The sequence below is a fragment of the Megascapheus bottae genome, chromosome 1 (genome assembly GCF_031878675.1).
Source record: "Megascapheus bottae isolate mThoBot1 chromosome 1, mThoBot2.hap1, whole genome shotgun sequence".
Taxonomy (NCBI): Eukaryota; Metazoa; Chordata; class Mammalia; order Rodentia; family Geomyidae; genus Megascapheus; species Megascapheus bottae.
The window spans coordinates 102,920,380-102,948,180 of NC_143509.1; the positions used below are offsets into that span (position 1 = coordinate 102,920,380).

The following is a 27,801-nucleotide window of genomic DNA, read 5'->3' on the forward strand; positions in this document are numbered from 1 at the left end:
AGGCTAGCCTGGGCTATATAGAGAGACCCTGTCTAGAAACAACCACCTCCAAACAGCCATGTCACCGACATGCTGTACCCATGACCTTCTCACAGAACTAAGAAAAACAAACCTAAAAGACTCAGCAGAGCCAAACAATCCTGAGCTTTAGGAACACAGCTGGCGACCTCAACCCCACTCGACTCCAAGACCTACAGTCATACGACCCAACACACTGGCCTTGGCATAAAAACAGACACACAGGCCAGTGTTACAGAGCAGAGATCCAAGAAGTAAACACACACATCAAAAGCCATCCAGTTCCCAACGCATCTGCCCCAAACATGTGCGGGGACTCTGGAGTCACTTGCAGGAGCCTGGAACCGACACCCGCCTCTACTCTGCACAAAAGTCCACTCAAAGGGCAAGAAACAGGAAACACTTCCAGATGTTAGTTCAGGTAGTGGCTTTGGGTATGATTCAAAGCACAAGACACAAGGGAATCCTAAGAGAAATGGTGTGGCATCAAACTAAGATGTGAGAGCTGCGGAGCAAGCAGTGTGAGTGAAGAGGCTGGCTGGAGAACAGCCGCCTCTGCCTTCTGGTAAAGAGTAACTTCCAGAACCTGGAGGAACTCAACGGACAGATGAAGGACAACAGACTCAGTGTATGGAGAAACGCTTAGTGTTCTTGGCCAGCAGGGAACTTCAAAACCACCAGGAGGGGCTGGTGACAGTTCACACCCTGTAATCCCAGCTGTGCAGAAGGTGAGATCTGAGGACCATGGTTTAATACCAGGCTGCAAGGAACGCCTATGAGACTCTTAGCTCCAGTTAACCAGCAAAAGCCAGACGTGAGGTGTCAGTCAAGTGGCAGAGCTCTCGCCTTGATGTAAAGATAATGGGCAGCACTCAGGCCCTGCATCCAAGCCCCGGTACCCACAGGCACATATAGAGAAAACCCACAATGAGGTATCACCTCGCCCAACTGCAATGGCTCTTCCCGGAGACCACAGCGCAGCAAGTGGCGGGCAGGGTGTGGAGAGAGCGCACGCGCTGGGGGATTGGATGTCTGAACTTCTGGGGCCCCGAGAAGTGATCAGTGCTTCCAGGTCCAGCGGGGAGAGTAAAGGCATGGGGTCTAGACACATCTCAAACCCCGCAGGGCTGCACGTGGAAGGAAGTGCGAGGAACAAGACAGCCGAGCCCGGGGAGCCTGGGGCCGCTGGAAGAGAGCCCTGTGGATGGCTCCCTGCGAGGCTGGCTTGGCGGCAGCGGGGGCCAGAGCACGCACCCGTGTGTCGCTTGTAGTGCTTGAGCATGTTGACCTTCTGCGCGAACTTGCGGTGGCACTCCTTGCACTCGTACTCCTTGATGCCCTTGTGCAGCTTCATGTGGTGGCGGAGCGCATGCTTGGTCTTCATGCCTGGGGACGGGGGCAGGTCAGCGCATGCCAGGGCCCTCGAGGCCTGCGGGGCCACGCTCTGAAGTCACCACCCCAGACCACGGCCGCCCTCCCGGGAGGCCGCAGAGTGACTCTGAGCAGGAACTGCATGGTGTTCAGGGCTGGTGAAGCTTTTGTGTTGGTCAGTTGTGGGGCTTGAACTCAGGGCCTGGGTTCTCTTATCACTTGAGCCACAAGTCCACTTTTGCCTTTTTGCCGGTTCACTAGAGGTAACATCTCATGGACTTTCCGTCTAGGCTGGCTTCAAACCGCAGTCCTGAGTCTCAGCCTCGTGTGCAGCGAGGATTACAGGTGTGAGCCACCAGCTCAAGACCCTTTGGTAACTTAACACTGACAACCTGAAGAAGGCAAAGTAAGCCCCAGCCTCTCAAACGCAGGCCAATGGGGAAAGAATGCCTGCGTGCAAGAGTAAAGTCGGCGGCAGCCAAGAGTCTTAGCCGGCCACGTGGGAGGCCCCAGGGGTAACTGCAGGGGCTCAGCTCTCCCCCGGTGCCCACAGCACAAAGCAGATAACCCTGACTGCTGGAGGCACTCGGCCGGCACTGCTGGCTCCTGGAGAATAAGACCCAGGGGCCCTGCCCGCCCAGGGGCAGCCGGCAAAGGAGGGCAGCTGGCAAAGGAGGGCAGCTGCGTCTGTACATGGCCCACTGTCAGCTGGCAAATGGCCTGATCTGCTCCTCCACCTCCTCATGTCACCCCCGCTCCATGCACAGAGCGCTGATGCAGCTAGCTGCAGTTCCAGAATCCTAACCAGGGGCAGGTAGCCTTCCACAGCAGGAGCCGGGGGCTGCTCCATAAGGAAGTGGGTTCGAGGGCACCTTTGCCAACTCTGGAGGAGCCTTGACCTTGGGAAATGACCCTTAATCTTTTGATTTAAAAAGTCACACATGCAGGTGGCGAGAGACTGGGTTAGAAAGGCCACGCTGCAGCTGGCTCGTTAGGTGACCTGCAGGTGGCTGGGCTCTGGCCCTGCCTCACAGAATGTCCTCACTCAGCCTGTGAGGGCCACAGTGTTGACAGTGCCACGTGTGACAGTGCTGCCGGGAGGTGTCACTCCTGCTGAGGGCATTGGTGCAGGATCCCCTTCTCCCCCCGCCCCATTCACACTGATTTTTAACAGCTGGATTCCATTTGTGGGTCTCATTTGCTCCTTCAAACACGACTCATTCTGCAGGGCCGGGGGCCAGGGCTCGGGCCTGCCGATCCTGCAGCTCAGGAGGCTGAGCTCTTAGGACCCCTGTCTGAAGCCAGCCTGAGGAGGAAAATCCACGACTTTTAACTCCAGTTAACCACAGAACGCTGAGAGGAGTGCCGTGACTCACGTGGCAGAGTGCTAACCTTGAGCACAGAAAGCACTCAGGGCCGGGTGTCTGTAATCCTAGCTACTCGGGAGGCTGAGATCTGAGACTCTCCAATTATCCACAAAAGGAAGGCGATCTATGGCTCAAATGGAAGAGCACTAGCCTTGAGCACAAAAGCTCAGAAAGAGTGCCTAGGGCCCGATTCAAGCCTCAGGACCAGCGAAGAGTTCAAGCCCCAGTACTAGCGCGTGTGCACAGGCACACACACACTCGCACCCACACATTAACTTGTGCTGGGGTTATCCTCTTGTCACGGACGTGGGGTGACTTGCTAGAGGGTCAGAACAGTATTTCTTTGTCTCATGTTACTGCGATGGACCAGAGTGGCCAAGGCCTCCACCCTGCAGCAGTGCCCTGGGGGACCTGGCCCCTGTGCTCTTCCACGCAGGCTCTGTCTCCTTTGGGAGGAGTTGCCGGTGCCTTGAGGGTTGTTGTGCGGTCCTATCTTTTGGACCACCTTGTGTTTCTGCTAGAATCTTCCTGAGTTCTGTGCTCAGGCCTTCTCTCCTTCCTGCCACCTAGGTCTGTGGGTCTCCCTGCCACCCGCCACGTGGGCATCTGCCGATGCCTGCTGCCACCTCCTTGTAGGAGGCAAGTGGCACATGCAGCCACTTGTCAGCAGCAGGGCCCACAACACAGCTGCTCCGTGACTCTGTGGCTCTGATGGCCGGACCCTAAGTAGGGCCGGCACCCGCCCTCCCCGCACTGACCTTTCTCAGCACCCACCTTTCCTGGCACCCGCCCTTCCCCAGCACCTGCCTTCCCTGGCACCCACCCTCCCGGCACCCGCCCTCCTGGCACCCACCTTTCCTGGCACCCGCCCCTCCCTGGCACCTGCCTTCCCCGGCACCCACCCCTCCCGGCACCCACCTTTCCCGCACTCTGCGCACAAGTACTCTCGGATGTTGTCGTGCACGCGCATGTGCTCCTTCAGCATGTCCTTTCTGGCGAAGGACTTCCCGCACTGCTCACAAGCGTGGCTCTTCACACCTGCAAGCCAACAGCCACACTGCAAAGCTATGGTCGGTGGAGGGCAAGGAGGCCAGGGCTGAGGCCGTCACGGCTTCACGGCGTCCTCGGGGCTCCCCTGGGTGCCGGCACGAGAAGGCCCTTGAGGACCTGAGTGTCACAGACCTGGGCACTGCATGGGGAGGGGCGGGAGAGAGGCAGGAGGAAAGGGCGGCCCGGTGGCCCCTCCTGCAGTGCCCGCCAGCTCCACATGGTCAAATCCCACCCGCTACCTGTGTGGATGAGCTTGTGGCGCTCCAGGTTCCCGATGCTGTTGAAAATGCGCCCGCAGATCTCGCAGGGGTGAATGTACCTGCAGGCAGAGACAAGCCCCAGTCCAGCAGCCTCGGCACCGGACTCTCCTGTGCTCCCCAATCCTCCCTGGAGGCCGCAGCCCCACTGCCTCCAGGGAAGACATTTCCAGGGGTGACCAAAGTCAAACGAGGCCATCCACGGCCACGATTCAACCTGTGTCCTTGTCAGAGGCCAGGACAGACACAGAGCGGCAGGCCCGAGGACCCTGGAGGAGACGCCCCCAGAAGCCAGCCTGGAGGATGCAATGCTTGGCTCTGGTGTCTGAGCCCTGGTCCGTGTGCTGGCTCACAGCCTCTAAAGCAAACCTCGCTGGCTGGCTCCCACACGACACTGGAGCTAGCTCTACTGACACCAGACCCTGTGGGCAAAGGGTACCTGGGGTCCCTCACACGGGCAGAGAGCTTTGCCATGTGAGAGGGTGAGGGGTGAGGCCTGGAAGGAGGCTGTCAGGAGGAACAAGCCAGGCGTCCCGAGGCCCTATGTGGGGAGGGTCCTTGGATGGGCCAAGCACCACCTCTGTACACTGCTCCTCTCCCCACACCGCCCCTCCCCTTACCCCGTGTCCGCCCTTCCCACCCTCCCCACATGCCAGGCCTTGCTGCCCCCTGCCCGCCACCTTCCTGTGCCTGCCCTCACCACCCTCCCCCCACACCAGGCCTCACCGCCTCCCCCCGCCCCCCACCTTCCTGTGCCCACCCTCACCACCCTCCTCCCATGCCAGGCTTCACCACTCCCCCCTCGCCTTCTGGGCCCACCCTCACCACCCTCCCCCCACGCCAGGCCTCACCGCCTCCCCCTGCTCCCCCCCCCCCCCGCCCCGTGCCGGGCCTCACTTCTGCACGTTGGGGTCAGGCAGGTTTTCGCGGTGGATGACCATGTGGGCGTGGTAGGTGGCCTTGAGTGCGAAGCGCCGGTGGCAGATGCTACAGCCGTGGCCCTTCTCCTTGTGCACCTCCATGATGTGCTTCAGGTACTCCTTCCCACGGCCGAAGGTGAGCTGCGGGCAGGGGGGGCGGCGACCATGACCCCCACTGCGCCTCGGCGCCAAACCAGTGCCTGCCCAGGAGAACGCGACGCCCATGGCGGGCAAGGGGCTCCCGGGAAGCCACACCCTCGGGGACGCCCAGAAACGAGGGGAGGCCCAGTGGGCAGCCCTCTCTCAGGGACAGCCCAGCCCAACCCTGCTCCACGCGCGTGCCTGGTGACAGGAGGCTGGTGAGCAGCTCCCATCCCCACGCCCAGGTGACACGGACAGCCCGGTGTGGAGGGCACAGCCGGGTCACAGCGCCCTTCCAGGCACGGGCAGCGCAGAGGGCAGGCGGGCGGGCGGCGCACCTGGCAGCGCTTGCAGCTGTACTTGTGGGGCTCCGAGTCCGCGCTCTCGTCCGAGTGGTCGTCGTTCTCCTCGGAGGAGATCCCGATCTTGCCGATGAACTCCTCCCGCTGGTGCTCGTCCATCAGGGCGATGTCCTGTGGGGGGTCATGGCCTCAGCCCGGCCTGGCCCGGCCCTCCACCCCACTCCACAGGGCAGCCCTGCCCTCCCTCCACTCCACCCCACTCCACAGGGCAGCCCTGCCCTCCCTCCACTCCACCCCACTCCACAGGGCGGCCCATCACCTGGGCAGACAAGTCACTCTGGCTGTTTCTGGGGATGGTGAGGGGTCTGGAGACCATTGCCACACCTCCCAATCTGCCCTGATCTCCCTCCTGCCTGCTCAGCAAAACCCCACCTGTCAGGGCAGGCTGCCTCATCCCTCTCCTGCCCTTCACCTGTCACCCGTCACTCCCAACTCCTCCTGGCTCCCACTGTCCCAAAGGCAGGAGAGGCAGAGCTGGGCTCTGCCCAGGAAGGGCTGGGAATCTCATTTTTTTTTTTTTTTTGGTTGGTCCAAGCTGCACCACATGTGCTAAGCAGCTGCAGACATAAAAGCTTCCTTGGAGAGGTCAACCACGGCCATGCTGACAACTACTTCAGGGTGTGGCGGTGGTCGGCAAGCCTGGGCCCCCGGGGTTCACTCAAGGTGATGGTGTGGAGCTGGGGTCAGGAGGGCGGCCCTGGCAGACAGCTTAGTTCTCTAAAAATGGGCCTCTGGCATGCTCCACCTCTACCCTTGGGGACCCAACAGGAAGGCAGGGGAAGCCCACGCCAGTGTGGAACCTGCCTGAGATGCCACGCTGCATTCCAGATCTAGGAGGCACATTTCTGTGGCTGCAGCACCATCAGGACCACGCAGCTGAGGCCGACGTGGCTCAGGAGCTGTGGGCCCCAGTGCTGCCTGGGGAAGCAGGGAGGGGGGACACGCACCTTGAAGTGGACGTGGATGTGGTCCCTGAGCACGTCCACCCGGAAGAACTTGCGCCCGCAGATCTCACAGGTGTACTTCTTGTCACCATGGGTGAGCAGGTGCTTGTTCATGTTGCTGCGGCAGGAGAACACCTGGGGGCAGGAGAATGGCACAGAGAGGGCTGCGGAGAGGCCCGGCCGAACACACAGAAGCCCAACTGGACAAGAAGCCCGGCTGGACTTGGAGACGCTTGACTAGACATGGAGAAGCTCTGGACATGGAGAGGCCCTCTGCGGTTCACAGGGTGTGCGTGACCAGGCACAGGAGCACAGTGATTTCCCCCGGCCTCTCAGTGACCCACAGTGCTGGCCTGGGACAACCTGTTGGCGTGTGCTCAGGTCACAGTGTGCGAACGGCACCTCAGGATGCTTAGCCCACTTATTGCTCAGGGGTGGAGCCTCCCGGGGCCACTCAGAAACACCAGCAGTCTTCTGAACACAGATGTAGGTGGCCCGTGCTCAAGTGCAGCCTGAGCGGGCTGCTCCCACCGACTTTGACGCCCTTGTGCCTCTGGCTAGAGGAAGGGGAGACTCCCTCGGGATCCCCCCCTCATCCTTGAGGCCACCTGTGCAGCTGGCACTAGGCTTGGGGCTGGGGTAGACACTGTGTCTGTGGCTCAGGTGAGACCCCTGTGCCCACCTGCCCAGAGTGGTGGACGAGGCAGACAGACGGACTCCTCTAGGGCTTGGGAGCACTGATGGGGGGGGCATTCCTCCTGATGGCCTGCCCTGTGGCCAGGACTTGGGTACTGGCATCTGGAGCTTGCCTGGCTGCTCAGCCACCTTCCTAGCTCTGCATCCGCCCATCCTGGCCTCCAGCTCCAGCCCGCAGCTCCAGGTTAGAGCTGCTGACCCAGGGCCTTGGCTTGCTTAGAGGTTTGAAAAGAAATCACCAAGTATTAGATAAAAGTACAGATTTCTGTTTCTTCAGTCTGGCAGCGCTGCCCTGTGCTGACACGGCTGGCCGGAGTTGGCCTGGCGTTCCTGGACATGAGACGTTGCTCTAGGGTACCAGCGGCTCACATGAACTGTGTGGAGGTGTGACGGGCAGCTAGATCTTCTCCCCTCCCCCCCTCCGCCCGGGGACTCCCAAGGCTGCCTGAGCCACGGGCAGAGGTGCCGGCTGAGGCCACAGGAGCTTGGCAACCTGCAGCATGTACACGGCAAGGACCATGCCACCTAGCCCTCTATGGGCACAGCTGGCATCTGCCGGCAACCCACACGGTGAGAGGTGAGTCGACCTCAGTCTGGACAGGTGGTGAAAGAATAGGGCTCTGTGGCCTGGCGCTGGTGGCTCCCTGCAATCTTGGCTACACAATAATATGAGATGCAGAGGATTACAGTTCAAAGCCAGTCTGAAAAGCAGAGAAGCCTTAGAAACTTCATCTCCAATTAGCCAGCAAAGAGCTGTGCTAGAGGCAGGGATCAAGCGGCTAGAGCATGATCCTCAGCAAGCAAGCCGAGTTAAGAGCATGAGACCCTGAGTTCAAGCCCTGGTACTGGCTCCCCAAAAGAGAAAGGAACCTGGTATAGACATACACAGCAGCAAAGCCAGGACAGGCCGATAGCCAAGGCCATCCGAACACTTAGGGCATCGTGTCAGTAGTGTTCAGGACAGACAGATGTTTGTCCACCTGCCTCTGCGTGGCCTGAGGGCCACAGTCCTGCAGGGCGGGCAGCGGGCTTTGCTCACAGGGCACACTGGATGCCCAGCCTCCGGAGCTGACCACGAGCGCACGGCTGGGGTTGCCTCACACAGGGGAGGGGGCTGGCCATAGCGGTGGTCAGCCCTGGCAGGTGAGGACCCCAGGCCCGGGGCTCCCAGCCTCCACCAAAGGGCAAAGTTCAAAGATGCTCAGCCCGAGTGCCCAGCCAGGCTGGCAGAAAGGGGGACGCTGCTGAGGAAAAACTGAATTTCTCTCAAGAGGTTCACTGGAAACCCAACTCAGGTGGCAAGGAAACCCAAGGACAATATGTGACGGATGTGCAGAGCTGAGCACAGCCGCCAGTCCCCAGGTCTCTGCGAGAAGCCCGTGTGCACGCACGCACAAGTGTGCACGGCCGGCTGGAATCTGGGCCCTCCACACCCATCCCCACACGGAGTGTTACCTTGCCACACACTGGGCATCCAGAAGGTTCCTTCTTATAGCGGACCAGGCTCTCCCCGCTGGCCTCCAGGTCCTCTCTCTTCACCCGCCGTACTCCTGAAAGCCCACACCCAGGAAGAGTGAGGACAGGGAGGGGCCAGCGCCAGCCGCCAGCCCCGCTGGACGCGCAGCACACTTGCTCTCCACCTGTGGGGGCCTCTAGAGCCCCCTCTCTGGCGTTAGCTGCTCTGCAGATAGGATCTCCCGCTTGCTCAGGCCGGCCTCGGCTGGTGAGCGTGTTGGTCCCAGGGGCTGGGATAACAGGCACGGAGCACCACACTTCTGCTTTTGAAATAAGGCCTCACTGGTTTTGTGCCCAGGCTGGCTTCAAATCACAATTCTCCGGTCTCTGCTTCCTGAATAGCTGGGATTACAGGAGTAAGCCACTACACTCACCTTTGAAAAAAGACCCAAGTTCCCCCCGGGAACTCTCAGGCACGCAGGAGGCTGAGAAGGAGGCTGATCCGGGGTCAGTACAGCCAACACAGAGAGATTTTTTTTTTTAAACATAAAAGTGCATGTGAAGGCCAGGTGCAGTAGCTCACACCTGTCATCCTAGCTACTCAGGAGGCTGAGATCTGAGGATCACAGTTCAAACCCAGCACGGGCACTGAAGTCTGTGAGACTCCAATCAATCACTAAAAAACGGGACAGTACCCGGGCCTAGAGTTCAAGCTCCAAGACCAACACACACACACACACACACACACACAGCGCACGTGAAACAAGTAATCTCTACAATTTACAAGAAGGAGATGTGTGAACAGTGCTGGGTGCTTCATGCCAGGGTCTGCCCCACCCCTGACGCGGGAGGGGGGTCACCCCCATGCGATAGGCAAGGAATAGGCACAGACCCGTCCTCACCCCATGGCAGCGTGGTGGGTGTCTCTGTAGCCCGGGCCAGGGAAAGAGAAAAGTGCAGCGTCTGCATAGGAGATGCGATCCTGGTCTAGTGTTTCAAAGGCTGAGACAATTTCAGTGAAGTGATTTTCCCCCAAAGTTAGTAAAAGGGCAGTGGGCTCCGCTTGCTGAGGGCTGGTGGCAGGGGCAGGAGGTCAGTGTGGAAAATCAGATCCCAGGGAGGTGCTTCCTGGAAGAGCACGCCGCTCCCAGGCGGCTCCTGTCCACGCCCAGTGACTGCAGTCACACTGGGGCCTGAGCACAGCTTGGGCCGTGTCCTCCACTTCAGCCGTCTCCTTCTTAGTTCACCTTGCTCTACCTCACGTGTCCAGACTGCATGGACCCCGCCATCCAGGTCTCTGTGGCCTCTTGAACTCTGGGTGGCTAGGCAGTCCCCGGGCCTTCCACACAGCTCCATCACTGGGGCCCTGGGACCCCATGGAGGATGGGGGGGGGGCACTGGGGCCTCCCTGACAGTGCTCTGCCTGCCTGGGGCTGAGCTACTCCACTCCCGGGTCCACACCAGCCTCCCTACCTCTTGCAGGAAATAGTTTTTCATGGCATGAAAAGTATCTCTTTCAAGTGCTTTTAGCCAGAAACGGGTGACTCATGCCCGTTGTCCTAGCTACTCAACACCCTCGTGATCTGAGGACAGCAGTTCAAAGCCAGCCTGGGTAGAAAAGCTTCATGAGATTCTTAGAACCATAAGTGGAGCTGCAGCTCAAGCGGTAGCCTGTCAGCCTCGAGCAAAAAAGCACAAGGACAGTGCCCAGGCCCCGAGTTCAAGCCACAGTACTGGTCCGTACGTTAAAACTAAAATTCATCGAGTGACTGCGTGCTATGCAGTCCTGGCATGGCCTGCGCCCGACCCCGCCATTTCCAAGACCCACCCTGGCCCCCAGCGCCAGGCAGTGCAGATGGTGGCACAGCCGTTTTCTAAGGGCCACGCCTTGTGACACAGCACCCTGTGCTGCCTGCCCAGATCCCCCCTCCCTCCTCCCCCCCCCGCCTCTCACCCTCCAGGTGCCGCCGCTGGTGGTCCAGCATGACGTCCTTGCGGTAGAACAGCTTGCTGCAGACCTCGCAGGCGAACTTCTTGTCCCCGTGCTTCTTCTTGTGCTTGGAGAGGTTGCTGTTGGTGGAGAAGAACCTGAGGCACAGCTCACACCGGAACGTCTTGTCGTCTGTGCAGGGAGCAAGCGCGCACGTGGTGTGAATAACCCAACGCAGTGCTGGCTAGCACAGGTGCGGGGGGACGGTGAGGGGGGAAATTCGGGCACGCGGCCAGGCGTGTCATAGCTGCCCTTCCCTCCCATGCGAGCCCCTCACAGCCCCTCCTGCTGGGCAGCACACCCCAAGTTCTCCACCTTCCTGTGTACCCCCATTCCCTCAGCACGGCACACACCGTGCACATAAATGCACACTCCACAAAGCTTCTGGAAGAATCCACATCCCTGAGTCTGGGCCTGTGTCCAGTCCTCCCTGGAAGGCAGCTGGTTCCCACCCACCCTGTGCTGGCACCCACAGCCCATCTCGGGTCCACTGGGCCTCTGGAGCCGCTCCTTCCAGAGCCACCGATGAGGGTGACGTGGGTCCGACCCCTTGGAGCAGCCTCGTTTCTAGGCCTCTGGACTCCAGGGCACCGACTGGACCCAACTCAGACCCATCTGCCCACCACCTGCGGGCTTCTCGCCTGTGCGTTGAGCGCACTTCAGGGCTCGGCTGTGCAGATGCAGGGTGCTGACACCTGGGCTGGGTCCCCCTCTGCGGGGTGCTGCCCTGGGTCCTGTGGCATTCAGCCGCCTCCCTGGCCTCTACCCACTAGAAGCTAACAGTGGCCCTCATCCCAGCCAGCTGTGGCTGTCAAAACACTGCCAGATGGAGGGAGGGGCCGGCCATGCACAGGGGTTCTAGGGGTCCTGGAGAGGGCAAGCACAAGGTTGACAGTGACTCTCAGCACTCCTGCGGGCAGGTGACAGTGACGCCAGTGCTACCGTGGGCCACAGCCGTTGGCCTCCACAGCATAGCATGGCTGCAAGCCAGGGAAGCAGGGCTCCCCACTCCATATGCAAGGCCTCTGGGCTCAGGGAACAGCAGTGGGACAGGACGGGGGTGTCTCTGGGCCTCCCTGCTGCAAGCATCTGTGTGCTAGCTACACAGGAAAGGCCGCTTTCCTTCCCTTTGGAGACTGGCGGGCTCGGGACGGTGGTTGCAGGGTGCCGGCAGGCACGCGGGGAGGGGAGGCTGATGGAGGACAAAGCTTGATAAGCAACAAGCAAGGGCAGTGTCACTTCTCCAGGCCTGACTCTTCTTCCCACCATCTCACACTGTCCTAGAGCAAGCAGCATGCCACAGGAAGTGAGGTGGGACCCACAAGCAGCTCTGGGATAGCAGATGTGCAGGGGGCTGTCTGCTCAGGAGAATCCTCTGCTTCCTCAGGCCGCGCAGCCTCCGTCCTGTGGCCTGGAGCGGGGCCGGGCGGCGTGGAGGCCTGGTGGTGTGGCTGGACAGAGCATGGCGGTGCAGCCGGCCTCACCTGTCCTGCAGTTGTGGAACTCCAGCGCGCTCTCCATGCGGAAGGTCTTCCCGCAGCTGCCACAGCGGTACTGGTACTCGCTGTCCACCTGGCCAAGCAGACACACGTCAGCCAGACGGCCCCGCAACCTCGGCCCCTGGGGCTCTCCTGCAGCTCCCGTGGCGGCTGGGCCATGCTGCTTCTCGCTTGTTGTCGATACTGCGGCCTGAACTTAGGGCTGGACAATGTTGCCTAGCTTTTCTGCTGGCATGTACCACGTGAGCCAAACTTCTGGTTTTCGCTGGTTAAGTGGCGACATGAGTCTTATGGACTTTTCTGCCTGGGCTGGCTTTGAACTGTGATCCTCAGCTCTCAGCCTCTGGGGATGACAGCTGTGAGCCACCGGTGCCTGACTTGAAACAGTTTAACTCTTGTTGATCAACTGCTCAGAGTCTCACACGAGCTGCCATACTGCCCACGCCAACATGCACGTGCCGCTAGGAGCCGCCATGGGTGGGGCAGGCCAGGTAGGGACCCCCTGAAAGGACACGCTGGGACGTCTGCCCTCAGAGGCTCGGATGCGCTGACTGCTGGGTGTACTCAGGACAGAGGCCTCCTTCCCCACCCCCAGGTTCCACACACCTCATTCCTACTGTGCTTGTAGGAAACGTGCTGCTTTAGGCTCTCCTTACGGCTGAAGAGTTTTGCACACTCTTCACACTTAAACAGCTTGTCACCTAAGGAACCAACCAATAGAAAGCTGCTCTCACTCCTTCAGGCCTTCACCCAGAGAGGTGCCCCCTGCCCCCTCCGCCCCACCGCAGCCGGACCAACAGGGAGGGCAGGGTCAGGGCCGGGCAGGCAGGCAGGCAGGCAGGCAGGCAGGCAGGTAGGCAGGCAGGCTGGCAGGCTAGCAGGTAGGCTGGCAGGCAGGCAAGCCAGCCGGCAGGGCTCACCCACCGTGTGAGCGCACGTGGCGGCTGAGGTTGCTGCTGTTCTGGAACACCTTGCTGCAGGTGCTGCACTGGTGGACCCGCTTGTGCTCCCCCAGCTGCCGTGCCAGCCTGCGCCGCGCTCCGTGTCTGCTGGCCAGAACCAAGCCCCGCTTGAGGGCCAGGGTGCCGCTCCCGTGATGCGTGAACCTGCACAGAGACCAGAGAGACACGCATCAGAGCACAGCACTGGGCCGGCCCGAGGGACAGCTTCCACCCCAGGAGTCCATGAGGCAGGGCTTGGGGATGCTCGCTGGTGCGGGGCCTTTCCTGGGGGCCTCTCCTCCGGGCCTCTCTTGGGCTGCACTTCAGCTCTGGCCTCAGCGCCCTGTCTGTGTTCTCTGGGGCTCTCTGTCTGGACTACCGAATTATGCAAAAGCTGAACTCGACTTTTCCTCCTCTTGGATGTGATAAGCACTGGAAATAGTCCAGGCACCAGAAATGATAAGAGACAGCCCTGAGGGAGAGGTACCAGCATTTTCGATGGTGCTTCAGGCTTTGTTTCTGGTATTTCCAGAGACACAGTGCAGATTCCGGCCCTCCGAAGTGGCCTTAGCCTACTCAGGGCAAAAACTCACCCAGGAATCACAACTTAAATATAATATTATATGGTTCACAAAAAGGAAGAAGGAAACAGAGCCCAACAGTAGATTTAGACAAATCCAATGTAAGACTGCTTAATAGACATTATTCCTGGTAGCCAGCAATCTAAGCTGTGTGTAGACGAATGGATAAGCAGAGTGGACACACACACACCAAAGGCGTATTCTACAGCCAGGAAAAGGAAGGAAGTTCTGACAGCTCGACAGGGATGAGCTTCAGAGCCCTGTGTACACATCACAAAAAGAGAGACCCTGGGCAGACAGAGTCAGAGACCAAGGCAGAAGGTGCCAGAGCTCGGAGCCACCAGCCAGCCGCAGAACAGACCTTGTGCTTGGGATGATGGGAGGTCCTAGAGATAGACAACTTTTGGTGGGTGGTGGGGTTTGAACTCTGGGCCTGGGCAATGTCCCTGAGCTCTTCAGCTCAAGGCTACCACCCTACCCCCTGAGCCACAGCACCACTTGCAGTTTTCTAGTGATTAGGAGATAGGAGTCTCACAGTCTTTAGTGCCTGGGCTGGGTTTGAACCGTGATCCTCAGATCTCAGCCTCCTGAGATTACAGGCATGAGCGCCTGGCTCTGGCAGACAACATTTTAAAAGACAGCTTTTTAAATTTTCATGGTGGACAACCCACTAAACTTCTGAGTTCTAGAACATTCCAGAGGCTCCCGCAGCATATGTAAATCTAGCAGTGAGTGGTAAGTCAGTCAGGATTCCTCAGAGGGAGGTGCCTTCCTTCCCTCAGCACCCATCCCCACCGCCCGCGGCTCCCTGTCCCCTAGGAGGAGGCACTTACTTGGGCACGGAGCCGATGTCGTTTGTGGAGGTGGTCAGCTTCCCCAAGACCAGCTCCATGATCCGCTCGTCGGGCGCTGCGCTCCCGGGCTCCTCTGGCAAGACCTCAGTGATGGTCTCTGCCACCGGCTCTGTGCAGGGGGTGGAAGGGGGCCATGCCAAGTCGCCACGGGCCACAACAGAACATCACCGCCAGAACACACCGCCTCGGGCACTGTGGCCACTGGACGGGGTAACTGGCAGACTTTATGCCGAGAAAGACTAGCATAGTTTAGAACCACATCCTTATCTGTGTAGAAAGCAAAGCAAGCTGGGCACGAGAGCTCACACCTGTAATCCTAGCTACTTGTAAGGCAGAGATTCGGAGGACTGAGGCCAGCCTGGGCAGAAAGGTCACAAGACTGCATCTCAACCACTAAAAAGCTGGCAAGTGTCACGTGTCTGTCATCTCAACGATGTGGCAATTATTAAATAGAGGATCATGGTTCGTGCTGGCCTAGGCAGAAACACAAGATCCTTCCTCAAAAAACACAAAACAAAAACCAAGGCAAGCCAGCGCTGGTGGCTCGTGTGGCTCATGCCTATAATCCTGGCTGCTTGGAGGCTGAGAGCCGAAGATTGAGGTTTGAAGTCCATCCGAGCAGAAGACTGTAGGACTTCTTACCCCCGACTAATGAGGAAAAACAAAACAAATCTGGAAGTGTGGCTCAAGAAGAACACCAGCCCTGAGCAAAAAAGCCAACTCTAACAGCACGTCCCTGAGTTCAGGCCCCACCACCGGCACGCAAACACACAGAAGCCAAGCCAAAAGTCCTCTCCAGGTGTGGCTCAGGTGGTTAAGCACAAGGCCCTAAGTTCAAACCCCAGTACTGCAAAAGAAAACACTTTCCTTAACTCACATTGAAGTTAAGATTTGGGATTCAAAAAAATACATGTGGTGTTACAACATCACTGCAATCTTCATACCAAACAAAAACCACTTTAGATACATAGTGGTCTGATAATTTACATCAAATGAGCACAACACAGGCTGAGGCCAGAAAGCTCTGATGAAGGTTTGCCACGAGAGGAGCGACGATTTCTCTGTGTGTATGGGGGAGGGATGGCTGTGCCAGGACACACCCCATCATGCTTTTCCCATGGTCACAGAAGACAGCCTGGAAAACCAGAGAGGGCAGAGACAGCGTGCCCAGGGCCAGGTGTACAGATGGGAGCGGCGGACAGGACGGGCACGGAGCCTGTGGGGTGAACACACTGAGCTTTCCCTCTTCAAGCCCAACAGAGGATTCGGCCAGACCCAGCCAGGCTGGGGGTCAGCTCTGTGTTGGCTGCCAAGGAGCAGCAGGCCCGACCTCTCTGTGCCCAGGGCAGACCCTGGCACCAGCCCCTCACCTGCAGACTCCTTTTCCTCAGGAATGGCCAGAGGCTGCTCAGTTTTTGCTGCTTTGGGCTTTCTCCCTCTTCGAGGCTTTTTCTTTGGCTCTTTGGTGGTCCCCACACTCTGGACGCTGGCACTCTCGGGCAGGGCAGACGGCTCCCCTCCAGCTGTGTCAGGCTCCTTCTCAGGAGCCACCTCCGGCTGGCTGCCTGACGGAAGGCTTTTGGCTTGTTCCAAGTGGCCCACAAGATGCTCTGGAAGGCAAGAGTGGTGACGATGGCGCGGGCTTTGAAAACAAATCCATTTCTAGGGCCCCGAACAACTCCAGGCCGAGGGTCCCTTATTTGAAACTAGTGAGGCCAGAAGAGCCTGGGATTTCAGAGCGCTATGAATTTTAGAGTTTAGAATGCAAGAGCACTTCACTTCAGGTCCTGGATTTCAGATTCTGGGTTTTCAACTGGTACTTGCTAAAAGTAACTCAAATGATAAAGGCAGGGCAGGCCTGCCCCAAAAGCAGATGGGAAAAACTACAAGCACAGGAAAACCTACGCAGAAGAAACCGGGGAGGGCTCCTCAAAAAAAGTGGGTTTCTCCTTACGCCAAAACCGTGAGCCATTTTAGTTTTATTTAAGCATATGTGTATTTATATATATAAGTATATAGACGTTGTTGCTGCAATAACATGTCTTCTAGAAAGGCAGCATCTATAGAGGCCTACTAAGAAAATTTTAACTTGCAATAAGCAACATCTCAAAACATTGCATGAAAGCAAAACATGTTTGCTTATGTCCCACAGGAAGAAGCTCTCAGAGACCACCGTCTCATCCTAGGTGGGGAGAAGAGGTGAGGTGCGTGGTAGATGAGGCGGAGCAGAGGGGCTGGCAGTGGCTGGGACCTTAGGGCCACCCATGGGGTGTGGTGTGACAGTGGGGCGGGAAGGGAGCCTGAGCAGCTGATCTGCGGGCTGCAGGGCAGACAGGACGGAGCCCCAGACACCCCTGGCCCCAGGCAGCCCCAGGTGAAGGGAAGCCTGCCGTGGCCCTTACCATTGAGCAGCTGCAGCTCAAAGAAGGAACTGGAGCACACCTTGCATGCCCACTGGCCACGCTCGGGCTCTGGGGGGGCGCTGGACTCAGGGGGTCCTGCTGCTGCAAGAAACAAGAAAGGAGCAAGGGGCTCGTGAGCAGGCTCCAGGGGGGCCCTGCCGGGGGACCGTGGCCTGGCCCCACGGATAGCACAAACCTCGGTCACTGGAAACCCAGCAGAAATCTGCAGGGAAGGTGTGCACTTCAAGGAAGCATGGGTTCCCCCACTGCCCAGGGCCAAGGCACAGCAAGGCCAGGAGGGTCTCGCTCGCCCCTCCAGGGTGGCTGTGCTCCAGGAGCGCCGCAGCTGGTGACTGCGGCTGAGTAGCGCAGGGCCACCCATGCAAGTCCAGCCTGGGGCTGACGCCAGCCTGGCAGCCACTTCCTACATATTCCTCAACTCTCTGGAGGTCTCATCATCCACTGCGTCTCTAAGATGGGCGCGGGGCTGGTCTCCAGTGCTCAGCTTCGGGTGGGTGAGGCCTCCAGGTGAGAACCCAGGAAACTCAGAACAACAGTGCCCCACTGTGCCTGGAGGGCAAGGACTCCGGGGGATGAGGAACAAGAGAGGAGCCAGGGAAGGGGCTGTGTGGAGGGGGAGGCAGGGGGAAGTGGCCGTGCCATGTTAGCGAGCATCAGGGACGCTCAGAGAGAAGTGTCAGCAGGGGCCGGGCCTGGACAGCCAGGCAATGTCACGCAGGCGGGGATGACACAAGAGGCCAGGTGGCTGACGAGATCAGTGACTTTCACCCCTGCCGGCTGACTGTCCCCCCACACACAGCAAACCCATGACAGTGCTTCTGAAATCTCCAAGACCTGAAGTGGCTTATGGATTTTTCCCAGTTGAAAAATGTATTCCGCTGGGCACCAGTGGCTCACCCCTATAATCCTAGCCACTCAGGAAGCTGAAATCTGAGGATCACAGTTCAAAGCCAGCCTCAACGAAGTCTATAAACATCTTATCTTTCATTAACCAGCAAAAAGCCAGAAACAGAGCGGCACCCATCCCTGAGGTCAAGGTTCAGTACTGGACAAAAACAAAAAGCCAACAACTTCCCACCCCAAATCGTCAGGAGACAAGAGGATCTCCAGGTCCAGGCAAGTCTGGGCTATGCAGACAGCACAGCCTCAAACAAAACAAACTTCCAAATTCACTTAGGTGTCGGTTAAAACCCATAATGAATCTCTGTCATTGCGGAAGGCATCTGTGAGTTGGTTTTCTATCACCAACAAAATTCTAACAAGGTGCCCTAAAAGAAGATTTCTCTTAGACCATGGTCTCATCACCTTCAGCATGGCAGCAGAACCTGGGGCCCACCTCCGTGCACCCCACTCCTCTACCTCCCACCACATGCCCAGGCCCTGAGCCTCACGGCAGGGGCAGGCGGCCCCAGCCTGGACTTACCCTGGGCACTGGCACAGGCCTGCCTCAGCATGGGCTTTTCCATCTTCTTGGCATAAAAGGCGGCGTACCACACGCGCAGCTCCGTGCCGGGCGGTATGTCCTTGGAGGTGGTAAAGTACACGTCGCTGCCATGCTGGTAGGCCGTCAGGTTCTGGTGGCCGGGCTCCACCGCTGGCCGGACCAGCATCATCCAGTTGCAGTCGTCCTCGTTGGAGGTGTCAAAGCACACGGGGTGCCCGTCCTTCTGGAACACCTGGGGAGGAGGGGTGCTGGCTGCCTCCTGAAGGCCTCTCACCATGTCCTGGGCGCTGCTGCCCTCGAAGGTGGCAGGAGAATGGCCCCATAGCCGTCCAGGCCAGGCCAGCAGAGCTCAGACAGCTAAGCACACCCCACTCTCCATGGACTCTGTCTTTCAAATCACAAAGACTAACTGCCGTGTTCTTATGGCACACCAAACCGAAGAGGACATGTTTTCTGCAGCTGCTCGTGAGCCATTTACAGTGGTCCGCAGCCCAGATCTGTGGAGGGCTGATGCCCTGCCCCGAGCAGCCCCTCACCTTCAGTGGAAATGCACACTCCTTCTCCCACTTGGCAACCCTCCTGGACTCAAAGGGGCCAAACTGCGTTCGCTTGACCAGCTGTGTGACGGCAAACACGCCCTCGGCCCCATCGTCCAGGCGCCTGATCTCCAAGTTGGAGGGAAGGGAGGACCTGGAAAGGAAGGGAAGGCCTCTGAGGCTGCCTCTCCAGGGGCCAGGGGCCAGCGCAGTATCCACAAGGCCCTCTAAGGGGACACCTTGGCTTCTGAGACACAGTTCTCCAAGGCCTGCTATATCGCCAGCAGGACATGTCCAGAGCCATGGCAGACAGGGGGCCATTTACTGGACGCAGCTGAAGTCTCCAGGGAGGAAGAGCAGCCAGTGCAGTCACTATACTCAATAGACTTTATATAAAAATCGAGCTAGGCAACCGGAGGGTAGAGATGGGAAAGGGGACACTGGGGGGAAATAGAAGAGGTGACAGTGACTAAGATGCATTGAACTCATAGTCCTATTTATGGGATGGAAACTTCTTTGCCAAACAACTTAACAATAAAATTGAAAAAATAAAAAGCCTCTTGGCATACAGTGCTGAGTGCTGCAGGACCAGAGCTGAGGCAGCCCAGGCTGTCACTGTCACCGCCACGGCAAGTCTCTGGAGGGACAGACACTCCTCGGTGAAGTGCCACATGCTCGATAGGGCAGGAAAAGGGCTTCACGAAGGACATGGCCACTCAAGTAGGCCAAGGACAGGGACAAGAGAGGAGAGGAGGAGAGCCCAGAGCTGGAACTCAGCATGGGGTGATGCATGGCCTGCCCCCGAGCCTTCAAGGGCCCACGGACCCCTCGAGGCTGGGAGGGCCCCACTGAGTGGGGAGGACCCGTCGCAGAGGGCCCACGGCATCTACGCACCTCCAGGGGCATCAACACAGTTTTCAGGGACAACAGGCAGCCCTGAAGGTGCCGGGTGGAAGAGAGTGGAACAGCTCTCTACTGCAGACAAAACCCCCATCTTTTAGTTTGAGTAGAATAAGACACGGAGACAAAGTAAATAGGTGGTGAAAGGCCAATTGGGAAGCTTCTAGAAACTAAGAGAATGACCATGGGGCTAGGAGTGCAGCCTCCCAGTCTGTCACTCGGCTGCAGAGCTCTGAGCACCGCCAGCGGGCGCAGTCCTGTCCTGCAGGCCACTGCGAGGGCGGCTCCGTGCGCTCACCTTGCTCTGCTCAGCACAAAGGAGTCTTTAACCATGACCACAGGGCCCAACTCAGGACACTCAGAGTCGTGGTACTGACTGCAGTCTTCACACCCTGCAAGACATGGAGAGTCAGAGGGGACAGCACCCAGGGAGACAAACACAGAGCCTGGGACCCTGGATACGGGGAAGTGCCAGAGAGCGGCAGCCCACAGTCACAAGTCATGTGCCCAAACCAACACCACGGAGCCACCATCAGTGCCCCCCAAAACAGTAGGAAGACAGGACCCTCCTCCAAGAGCTTCAGCCCCCAAACATCTCAAGTTCCAGTCACCCCTATGGGGGCCAAGGTCAAGATGTCCCCCTCAGAATGAGAGTCAAGTAATGCTAAGTCTTCTGTCTTCCTAAGCCCTGGGTGACTTTTCTCACTCAAGGCCACCCTGCTGAGAGTCGCTGGCCAGGTTCAGGACAGTCCTGTGAAGACCCCAGCCTGGCAGGACATGGTTTCGGGGTCAGGTCTCTCAAAGCAAGTCATCATTTCAGTCTTAAAAAGAACAGCTTTGTGCTGGGCGAGGTGGCTCACGCCTGCAGTCCTAGCTACTCAGGAGGCTGAGATCAGAGGATCACAGTTCAAAGCCAGCTGGGGCATGAAAGAACAAGAGACTCTTATCTCCAAATAATCACTGAAAAAATAGAACAGGAAGAGGGGCTGTGGCTCGAGGGTAGGGCAGTAGCCTTGGGCTGAAGAGCTTAGGGACAGTGCCCAGGTCCAGATCTCAAGCCCCATGACAAAAAGGAACAGCTTTGCTGTAATACAAAGCAAAAGGTGGACACAGCTTTCCCCAGACCGCCGGCGTCAGGCCCCCAGGTCACTCACAGACGAACATGATCTCCTCGCTGCCATCTTCAGCCATCGCTGCCACCTGTCAGGACAAGAAAGCCATATTAACCATAGTGAACTTTACCAGAGCTATTTTTTCTTTTTATTTTTCTCTCCAGGCCTGGACGTGTACAGGAGGGGTGCGACTGTGCTTTCAAGAGAGGCAGCAGAGGAGCGGGGTCTGCTCATGGCAGGTCATCTGAAACATGGTTATTCATCCCGGGTCATACTGTCCTTAACTAAATGCAAGGCAGATCCATGGCCTCATGCCTACGAAGTCCTGTGGGCCTGGACTTCCACCTTCTCATATTGGAGCCATTGGGCTCCATTTGTGAACTATACATCAGTTACGAAATAAAACCAGTGCCCACTCTGCCATAACTGTCTTGTCCCTCAGTCTCCCAGGGCCATCTCATCTAACACACCTGTAGCGCCCAGTATGCTTCCTTCCCAGGAAGGAAACTGCTCCCAGCAGGTCTACCCCAGCTTCTGGCGCCGTGTGTGACCGTGGGGTGCGCGTGGGAAGCCTCTCCCAATCCCATATAAACACTTTGGCAGATACCATCCCTTCTACCCCCGTACATCCTGGGACGCTCAGCTCCACGCCCACTCCCACAGTGGGCAGCTGGGTACAGGGTGACCTGACCCCCCCCATACAAACACAGTTACATGACATTCATTCTGGAACACCAGCATCTTAAACTAGAAAATGGGAATGAAAATGCCCACCCCATGCTGCTGTGGGAGGAGGGTGACATGGGATGCACAAAGCAGATGCCACCAAATAACCAAGCCCCCTGCGTCCTTCTGTGTACCTCTCCTTGCCCTGCTCCACCTGGCCTCCACGGCCAGGCGTGTTTTAGGAAAGGAGGTGTGCAGTGTGTGTTTCGGGAATGTTAATCCCATTTGTTCTATATATCATCCAATCCACAGCAGCCTGAAGACTGAAAAGCAGAAAACACAAAACCCGCCTGCATAGTTAGATTCACTGAAGGTCTGTGTTTGTAAGCTGAGAAGAGAAGTGGGATGAAAACATCATGGTGGCAGAGTGAACTCCCACCAGGAGAGGTGGATTTCCAAGTTGTCTTGAAATGTAAGAATTAGCTGGGTGCCTGGGGCTCCCATCTGTAAGCCTAGTTGCTCAGGAGGCTGAGATCTGAGGACTGTGGTTCAAAGCCAGCCCAGGCAGGAAAGTCGATGAGATTCTTACCTCCAATTAACCATGAAAAAAGCCATAAGTGGAGCTGTAGCTCAAGAGGTAGAGTACTAGCCTGGAGTCCAAAAGCTGAGCAACAGTGCCCAGGCCCTGAGTTTGAGCCCTAGGTCTGGGACACACACACATGTGCACACGTGCACACACACACACACTCGCTCTCTCTTTAGAATTAACCAGGGCCTGCTGCTCCCCACAGATGTAACCCAGCTTCTGGCCTCAGCCTCGCCTCGACAGACTCCCTGGTTGCTGGTTACCATGTGTGAGTGGAGACCAGTCTGGACTGGGACCAGCAGGAGGTGAAGAGAGACAAAGCATCAGTCAGCTTTCTGCTGCTGTGACAAAACACTACCGGAGCTACACAACTTAAAGATGGAAAGGCTTCTTTTGCTCCTGGTTCAAGAGGTTTGAGTCCACGGTCACTTGGCTCTGCTGCCCCTGGCTGGGGTGAGCAAGATGTCACAGTGGGGGCACTGTTCGAGAGCAAAGCGCCCACTTCGTGGTCTTGGGGAAAGAGAGGAAGGGGAAGGTCAGGTCCAAATACCCCTTTTATGAGCGCAGCCAGGGGTCTACCTTCTCCAGCTAGGCCCCACCTCATAAATGGTCCACACCGCCCAGCAGTGCCATCTGCTGGGAGAAGCCTACAACCCAGGAGCCTTGGGGGAACACTGAGGGCCGAGGGCATGAACAGAGCACCAGGTGGGTGGGGGCTGCTTTGAAGACCCCCCCCATGTCACTGAAGCCTGAGGACCTCCGTACCACAGCAAGAACCCACCTTCCTGGCTGGCTCTGTCCAGGCCAGGGGGGATTGCAGTCAAAATAAGAAGCCACACACACTGTAGACAGAGCCTGTCAGGGTCAGAGCCGGGGAGTCTGCTGGCCTCTGGGCCCCCCGAGGCATCTTCAATGTCTCTGCCATGGTGATGAATGCCAACCCTCTGATGCCCTCTGTGGACGGGAAATCCAGCCCCTAGCTGGAACGCTGTGAGATGGGCACCGTGGCTCACAATCTCTAGTCTCCACTGGCTCCCCAATGTCATCCTCGCTACCCAGGGGGCTGAGATCTGAGGATCACTGTTCAAAGCCAGCCCGCATAGCAAAAGTCCACGAGAGGCTTACCTCCAATTAACCACCAAAAAAACTGAAGTGGCGCAGCGGCTCCAAGTGGTAGAGTGCTGGCCTTGAGTGAAAAAGCTCAGAGACAGGGCCTAGCCCCTGAGTTCAAGCCCCGTAACCGACAAAAACAACAAACACTGGTGAAGGAAGATCACTGTCCTGAACTGCGTTTCAAGCCCGTCTCCCAAACGTCCTCTTCTCGCCCCTGACAAAGAAAAATGACAATAAAAGATGCCAGGCACCACAATCCTCACTACTCAGCAGGCTGAGCTCAGGAGCACTGAGGGTCCAGCTCAGCCTGGGTAGAAAAGTTCACGAGAATGTATCTCAACAGAAAAATGCTAAACATGGTGGCACACGCCTGTCACTCCAGGTACAGAAGATACAAATGAGAACTGTGGTTAGACTATCCAGGCAACAATCTATCTCAAAAATAACCAGAGAATGGGCCAGGAGTGTGGCCTAGTGGTAGAGTGCTCGCCTACCATGCACGAAGCCCTGGGGTCAATTCTTTGGTACCACATATATAGAAAAAGCTGGAAATGGGGCTGCTGCTCAAAGGCAGTGTCCAGGCCCTGAGTTCAAGCCCCAGGACTGGAAAAAATAATAATAATAACCAGAGCAAACTGGGAGGTTGCTAGGGAAGAGGTAACACTAGCTAAAGAGAAATGCACTGTTTACCAGACTTATATAACTGTAACGGCTCTGCACATCACCTGGATAATAACAGTAATTTTTTTTTTTTTGGTGGGTCATGGGGCTTGAACTCGGTCTGGGTGCTGTTCCTGAGCTCTTCAGCTCAAGGCTACCACCCTACCCTTGAGCCAAGCCCCACTTCCCGTTTTCTAGATGTTAATTGGAGATAAGAGTCTCAGGTCCTTTTGTGCCTGGGCTGGCTTTGAACCTTGATCCTCAGATCTGAGAGCCTCCTGAGTAGCTAGGATTACAGGTGAGAGTCACTGCACCCGGCTATAACAGTATTTTTTTTTTTTTTTTTTTGCCAGTCCTGGGCTTGAGCTCAGGGCCTGAGCACTGTCCTTGGACTTTCTCAAGGCTAGAGCTCTATCACTTGAGCCTCAGCGCCACTTCCAGCTTTTTTCTATGTATGTGGTACCGAGGAATCGAACCTGGGTCTTTGTGCATGCTAGGCAAGCACTCTACCACTAGGCCAAACTCCCGGCCCCCAATTTTTTAAATTTAAAGAAAAACAGAGTTTAACAGGGGAGGCATGGATCACATAATGCCCCTATCTACCAAGCATGAAGCCCGACTACCACCAAAACCCAAGCCAACGCCACTAATGTTCAATCACTACTACTAACGTCTAAACACAGGTGTGGGATGAGCGACTGCAGGACAGCAGTGCGAGCTCCAGCTCCATTACGAGAAAGAGAGGGGGAAGAGGGAGGGGGGGTAAGGAGAGGTGGGTGAGCCACAGAGCTCAGTGGAGTGGAGTAGAGAACACAAGCAGACTCATGGCCAGGCCCAGCTGACCTCTGACAAGGCAACGACAACGAACTCAGTGGAAGAAGACAGGCCTTCTCAACAACTCCACAGACAAACCACAAACTGTAAGCTCATGGTTCATAAACTCAGGCCATGCACGACCACACCCATCTGTAATCCCAGCCTGGGAAGCGAAGGCAGGATGGGCTAGGCTGCACGGTGAGAGGCAACCTCTGGGTGCAGCAGCGAGCGCCTGCGCAGATCAGAACTCGGGCCTCCGGCCTCACATGTGTGCCTCTGGCCACATCACTCTGCCAGAGCTTCCAGTTATCCACACACTTGCTCTGCACCGGGAACCGTGCCGAGATCTGGACCATGGGCTCAATACACATCAGGCCACCTGGGTGACACCAGGACAGCGTGCACCTCAGGCAGAGAGGCAGCGCCTTCAGAGGCCCAGGCTCTCTGGGAGCAGCTGTGCTCGTTAAAGGCCGCAGAGGATGGCAGGTCACTGGGTGGGCTGGGGGATACGGGGCAGCTGGGCCAGCAGAGCCAGGCTTGCTAGGCCAGGGGCTCAGCAGGCCCCACCCCCGGGCCCTGCCCTGCATCCCGGGCACCTCCCCTCCCCACCCCACTTTCTCTCCCGTAACTGCTGTGGTGCATATGTGGCCTCCAGAACTCAGTCTGGGATTTGGTGGTCAGATGAGCTGACAGGTGACCGCCCTCAGGCCCCCCTCCACTCCGTTCCTCAAGGCAGACAGCACCCCAGGCTTCGGCACCATGAGACACCCTCCGCTGTACCAGCTGACGAGGCCCTGGCCACCCTGGGCGTCTCAGCCTGGACTCCCCAGCCTCCAGGCTACAAGAAATAACTTCCACCACAGAAAACAGGGCCCCCCACTCCCTGCTGCCCTCTCGACCCCCACGGGATGGCACCCACTCTTCCTTTATCCACCTCCCCTCCACTCAAGGACTTCCCCAGTTCACACACAGAAGCTAATGACAAAGAGGGGGTTGTCACTTGTAAGCCCCCCCCACCAGGTGGTTTCCCTCGGGCTCCCTGCATTGGCACCACTGAGTACATAGTGACAGGGTCTGGGTTTTTGTTGTGCTTTGTTTTTGAGAAATAATCGTCTTAAGCCGGGTCTGGTGGCTCAAGTCTGTAACCCCGGCTACTGAGGAGGAAGAGGTCAAGCCTGGTACCAGCACCGCACCTAAGTCATCATTCTGGAGAAAAGCTGGGCTAGGGCAGGGGGCAGATCGTCTGTGCCCCACATGTTCACCCCTGGGGACAGCCGTGCACCTTGGCAAGTTTCCTTCCCAGCGCCAGGGAAGACCAGGCCAGAGGCACAGCCAGCCAAGCTGGGATGGTAGTGGATGTCTCCTTAAGACAGAAGGCACAAGGCAGGCCTGTGGTACTCAGAGGGGCAGCCAGAGGGTCATCACCTGGCAGGCGTGGCTGTCAAACCCTGTTTTGTAAAAATGCTTAACCTGCTTGCCCGCCTGCGTGTGGTCCCACCCTTGTGGTTTCTGACGGTGGGCATCCTAAGGTGATGTCTTCCGGTGATGGTGACCTGAGGGTGGCGTTTACCTTTAAAAGCTCAGCCTCAGGGCCTTGAGTTTGGCCTAGTGGTAGAGTGCTTGCCTAGCATGCATAAAGACCAGGGTTCGATTCCTTGGTGCCACATATTTAGAAAAAGCCAGAAGTGGTGCTGTGGCTCAAGTGGTAGAGCTCTAGGCTTGAGAAAGCCCAGGGACAGTGCTCAGGCCCCTCAAAGCCCCAGGACTGGCTTAAAAAAAAGCTCAGCCCCACTGGAGCCGGGGGCTGCTATTAGCCCGAAGGTGGAGAGTAGTTGCTGAGTTATTAAATTGATTCCTAGCTCAGTTCACCGACTGCTGGGGGGTTCAGGTCCCCCAAGTGGCTGGAATATTACAGGTCCTCCCCAGGACCTCAGCAGGCAGCGCCCAGGGATTCTGGGCCATCCTATGGCGCCCAGACTGCACAGCCAGCCTGCCGTCTCTGCACACTGGCTCCTCCCATGCTGACACCCACAGGTTGTTCCCTCCAGGCTGCACCTGGGACCAGCTCATACTGATCACATCTTGTCCCCCCACTGCCCCCCCAGACCCCCCCCTTCTGAATGGCTGCATTTCCAGGTGTCCCACCCCAGCAGCTTCAAGTCCTTCTCCCTCCCTTCCACTTCTTGCCTAAGGATTTCATGGCTGCAGTACACACTGCTTCTCCCACCTGCTAGGACTTGAGGTCCAGCCGGGCCCCCTCCGTGCAGCAAACGTGACAGGGGCTCTGTGCATGTTTACTTCATGGATGTGGATGTGCACCTGTAAGGCGTGCTGACAGCCTGGTCCACACTTGGCAAGGGAGGGGCTGAGCGTGAGAAGCGCTGAGACGCAGTTTTCAAGCTCCCTCAATGGCGGCAGTGTCTTCCCTGGCCTTGGGCATGGATACCACTGCTGAAAATGACAGGAGAGCCACTACCTAGCATACAAGTCTGTCAGAAGCAAGCTAGATGCTGCTGTTGCTGGGCCCATAAATTGGCTAAAAGCAGGGCAGAAGCTGGGACCCCGAGCTCCCCCATGCTGACCTGGCATCTGAGCTCTTTGGAGACAGACATTCTCTCCTGTGGTAACTTTGCAATCATCTCCAGGAAGGACAGGATTTACCAATCAGCAACTGTGACAAAAGGCAAAACTGCCCCTTGTACAGGCAATGCCATCTCTCACCATCTGTGGCAAAAGGGCGAAACTTTTCCAAAGAACAGTCAAGAACTTAGGGCGGACCACCTGTCAGCGACTGAGAGGAACTCAGTCACCAAGTGGTGAGGGGGAACTGCTTCAGAACCCCACCCCAGGCCGGCCTGGAGCTCTCCATCCTCTTATCTCAACCTTTGGAGTACTAGATCATAAACATACCCGACACCTAGCTTTGCTTGAATTTCTTTTTCCTGAAAGGTTAACTGTCTTTTCAGCTTCCCAAACTGATCCTGTTACTATAGTGTTTGCAACTTTTTTTTTTTCAAAAACATTATAGATGAGAAAAGCCAACCAATCCTATGAAGGCTAGATATTCAAAACCTATAAAATGGAGTGTGTCTCCCTTTG

The 27,801-nt window shown here is 57.4% G+C and overlaps 1 protein-coding gene across 1 annotated transcript in view; it reads right to left on the reverse strand.

Moving 5' to 3' along the window:
• The window catches only part of Prdm15 (PR/SET domain 15), a 29,033-nt gene extending 7,833 nt beyond the window's left edge, over positions 1–21,200 (reverse strand). The window contains exons 1-18 of the mRNA XM_090349591.1: positions 20,904–21,200; positions 20,048–20,141; positions 18,850–19,003; positions 18,293–18,545; positions 16,849–16,950; positions 15,817–16,056; positions 14,426–14,555; positions 12,995–13,176; positions 12,677–12,771; positions 12,056–12,143; positions 10,536–10,703; positions 8,582–8,676; positions 6,434–6,565; positions 5,463–5,597; positions 4,961–5,124; positions 4,046–4,125; positions 3,675–3,794; positions 1,273–1,404 (exon numbers count right to left, since the gene is read on the reverse strand). Coding sequence (XP_090205717.1) covers positions 1,273–1,404; positions 3,675–3,794; positions 4,046–4,125; positions 4,961–5,124; positions 5,463–5,597; positions 6,434–6,565; positions 8,582–8,676; positions 10,536–10,703; positions 12,056–12,143; positions 12,677–12,771; positions 12,995–13,176; positions 14,426–14,555; positions 15,817–16,056; positions 16,849–16,950; positions 18,293–18,545; positions 18,850–19,003; positions 20,048–20,141; positions 20,904–20,940 — 2,401 coding nt within the window. The 5' untranslated portion in view covers positions 20,941–21,200. The remainder of the gene's footprint in view (positions 1–1,272; positions 1,405–3,674; positions 3,795–4,045; positions 4,126–4,960; positions 5,125–5,462; positions 5,598–6,433; positions 6,566–8,581; positions 8,677–10,535; positions 10,704–12,055; positions 12,144–12,676; positions 12,772–12,994; positions 13,177–14,425; positions 14,556–15,816; positions 16,057–16,848; positions 16,951–18,292; positions 18,546–18,849; positions 19,004–20,047; positions 20,142–20,903) is intronic.
• Positions 21,201–27,801: the final 6,601 nt, after the last annotated feature.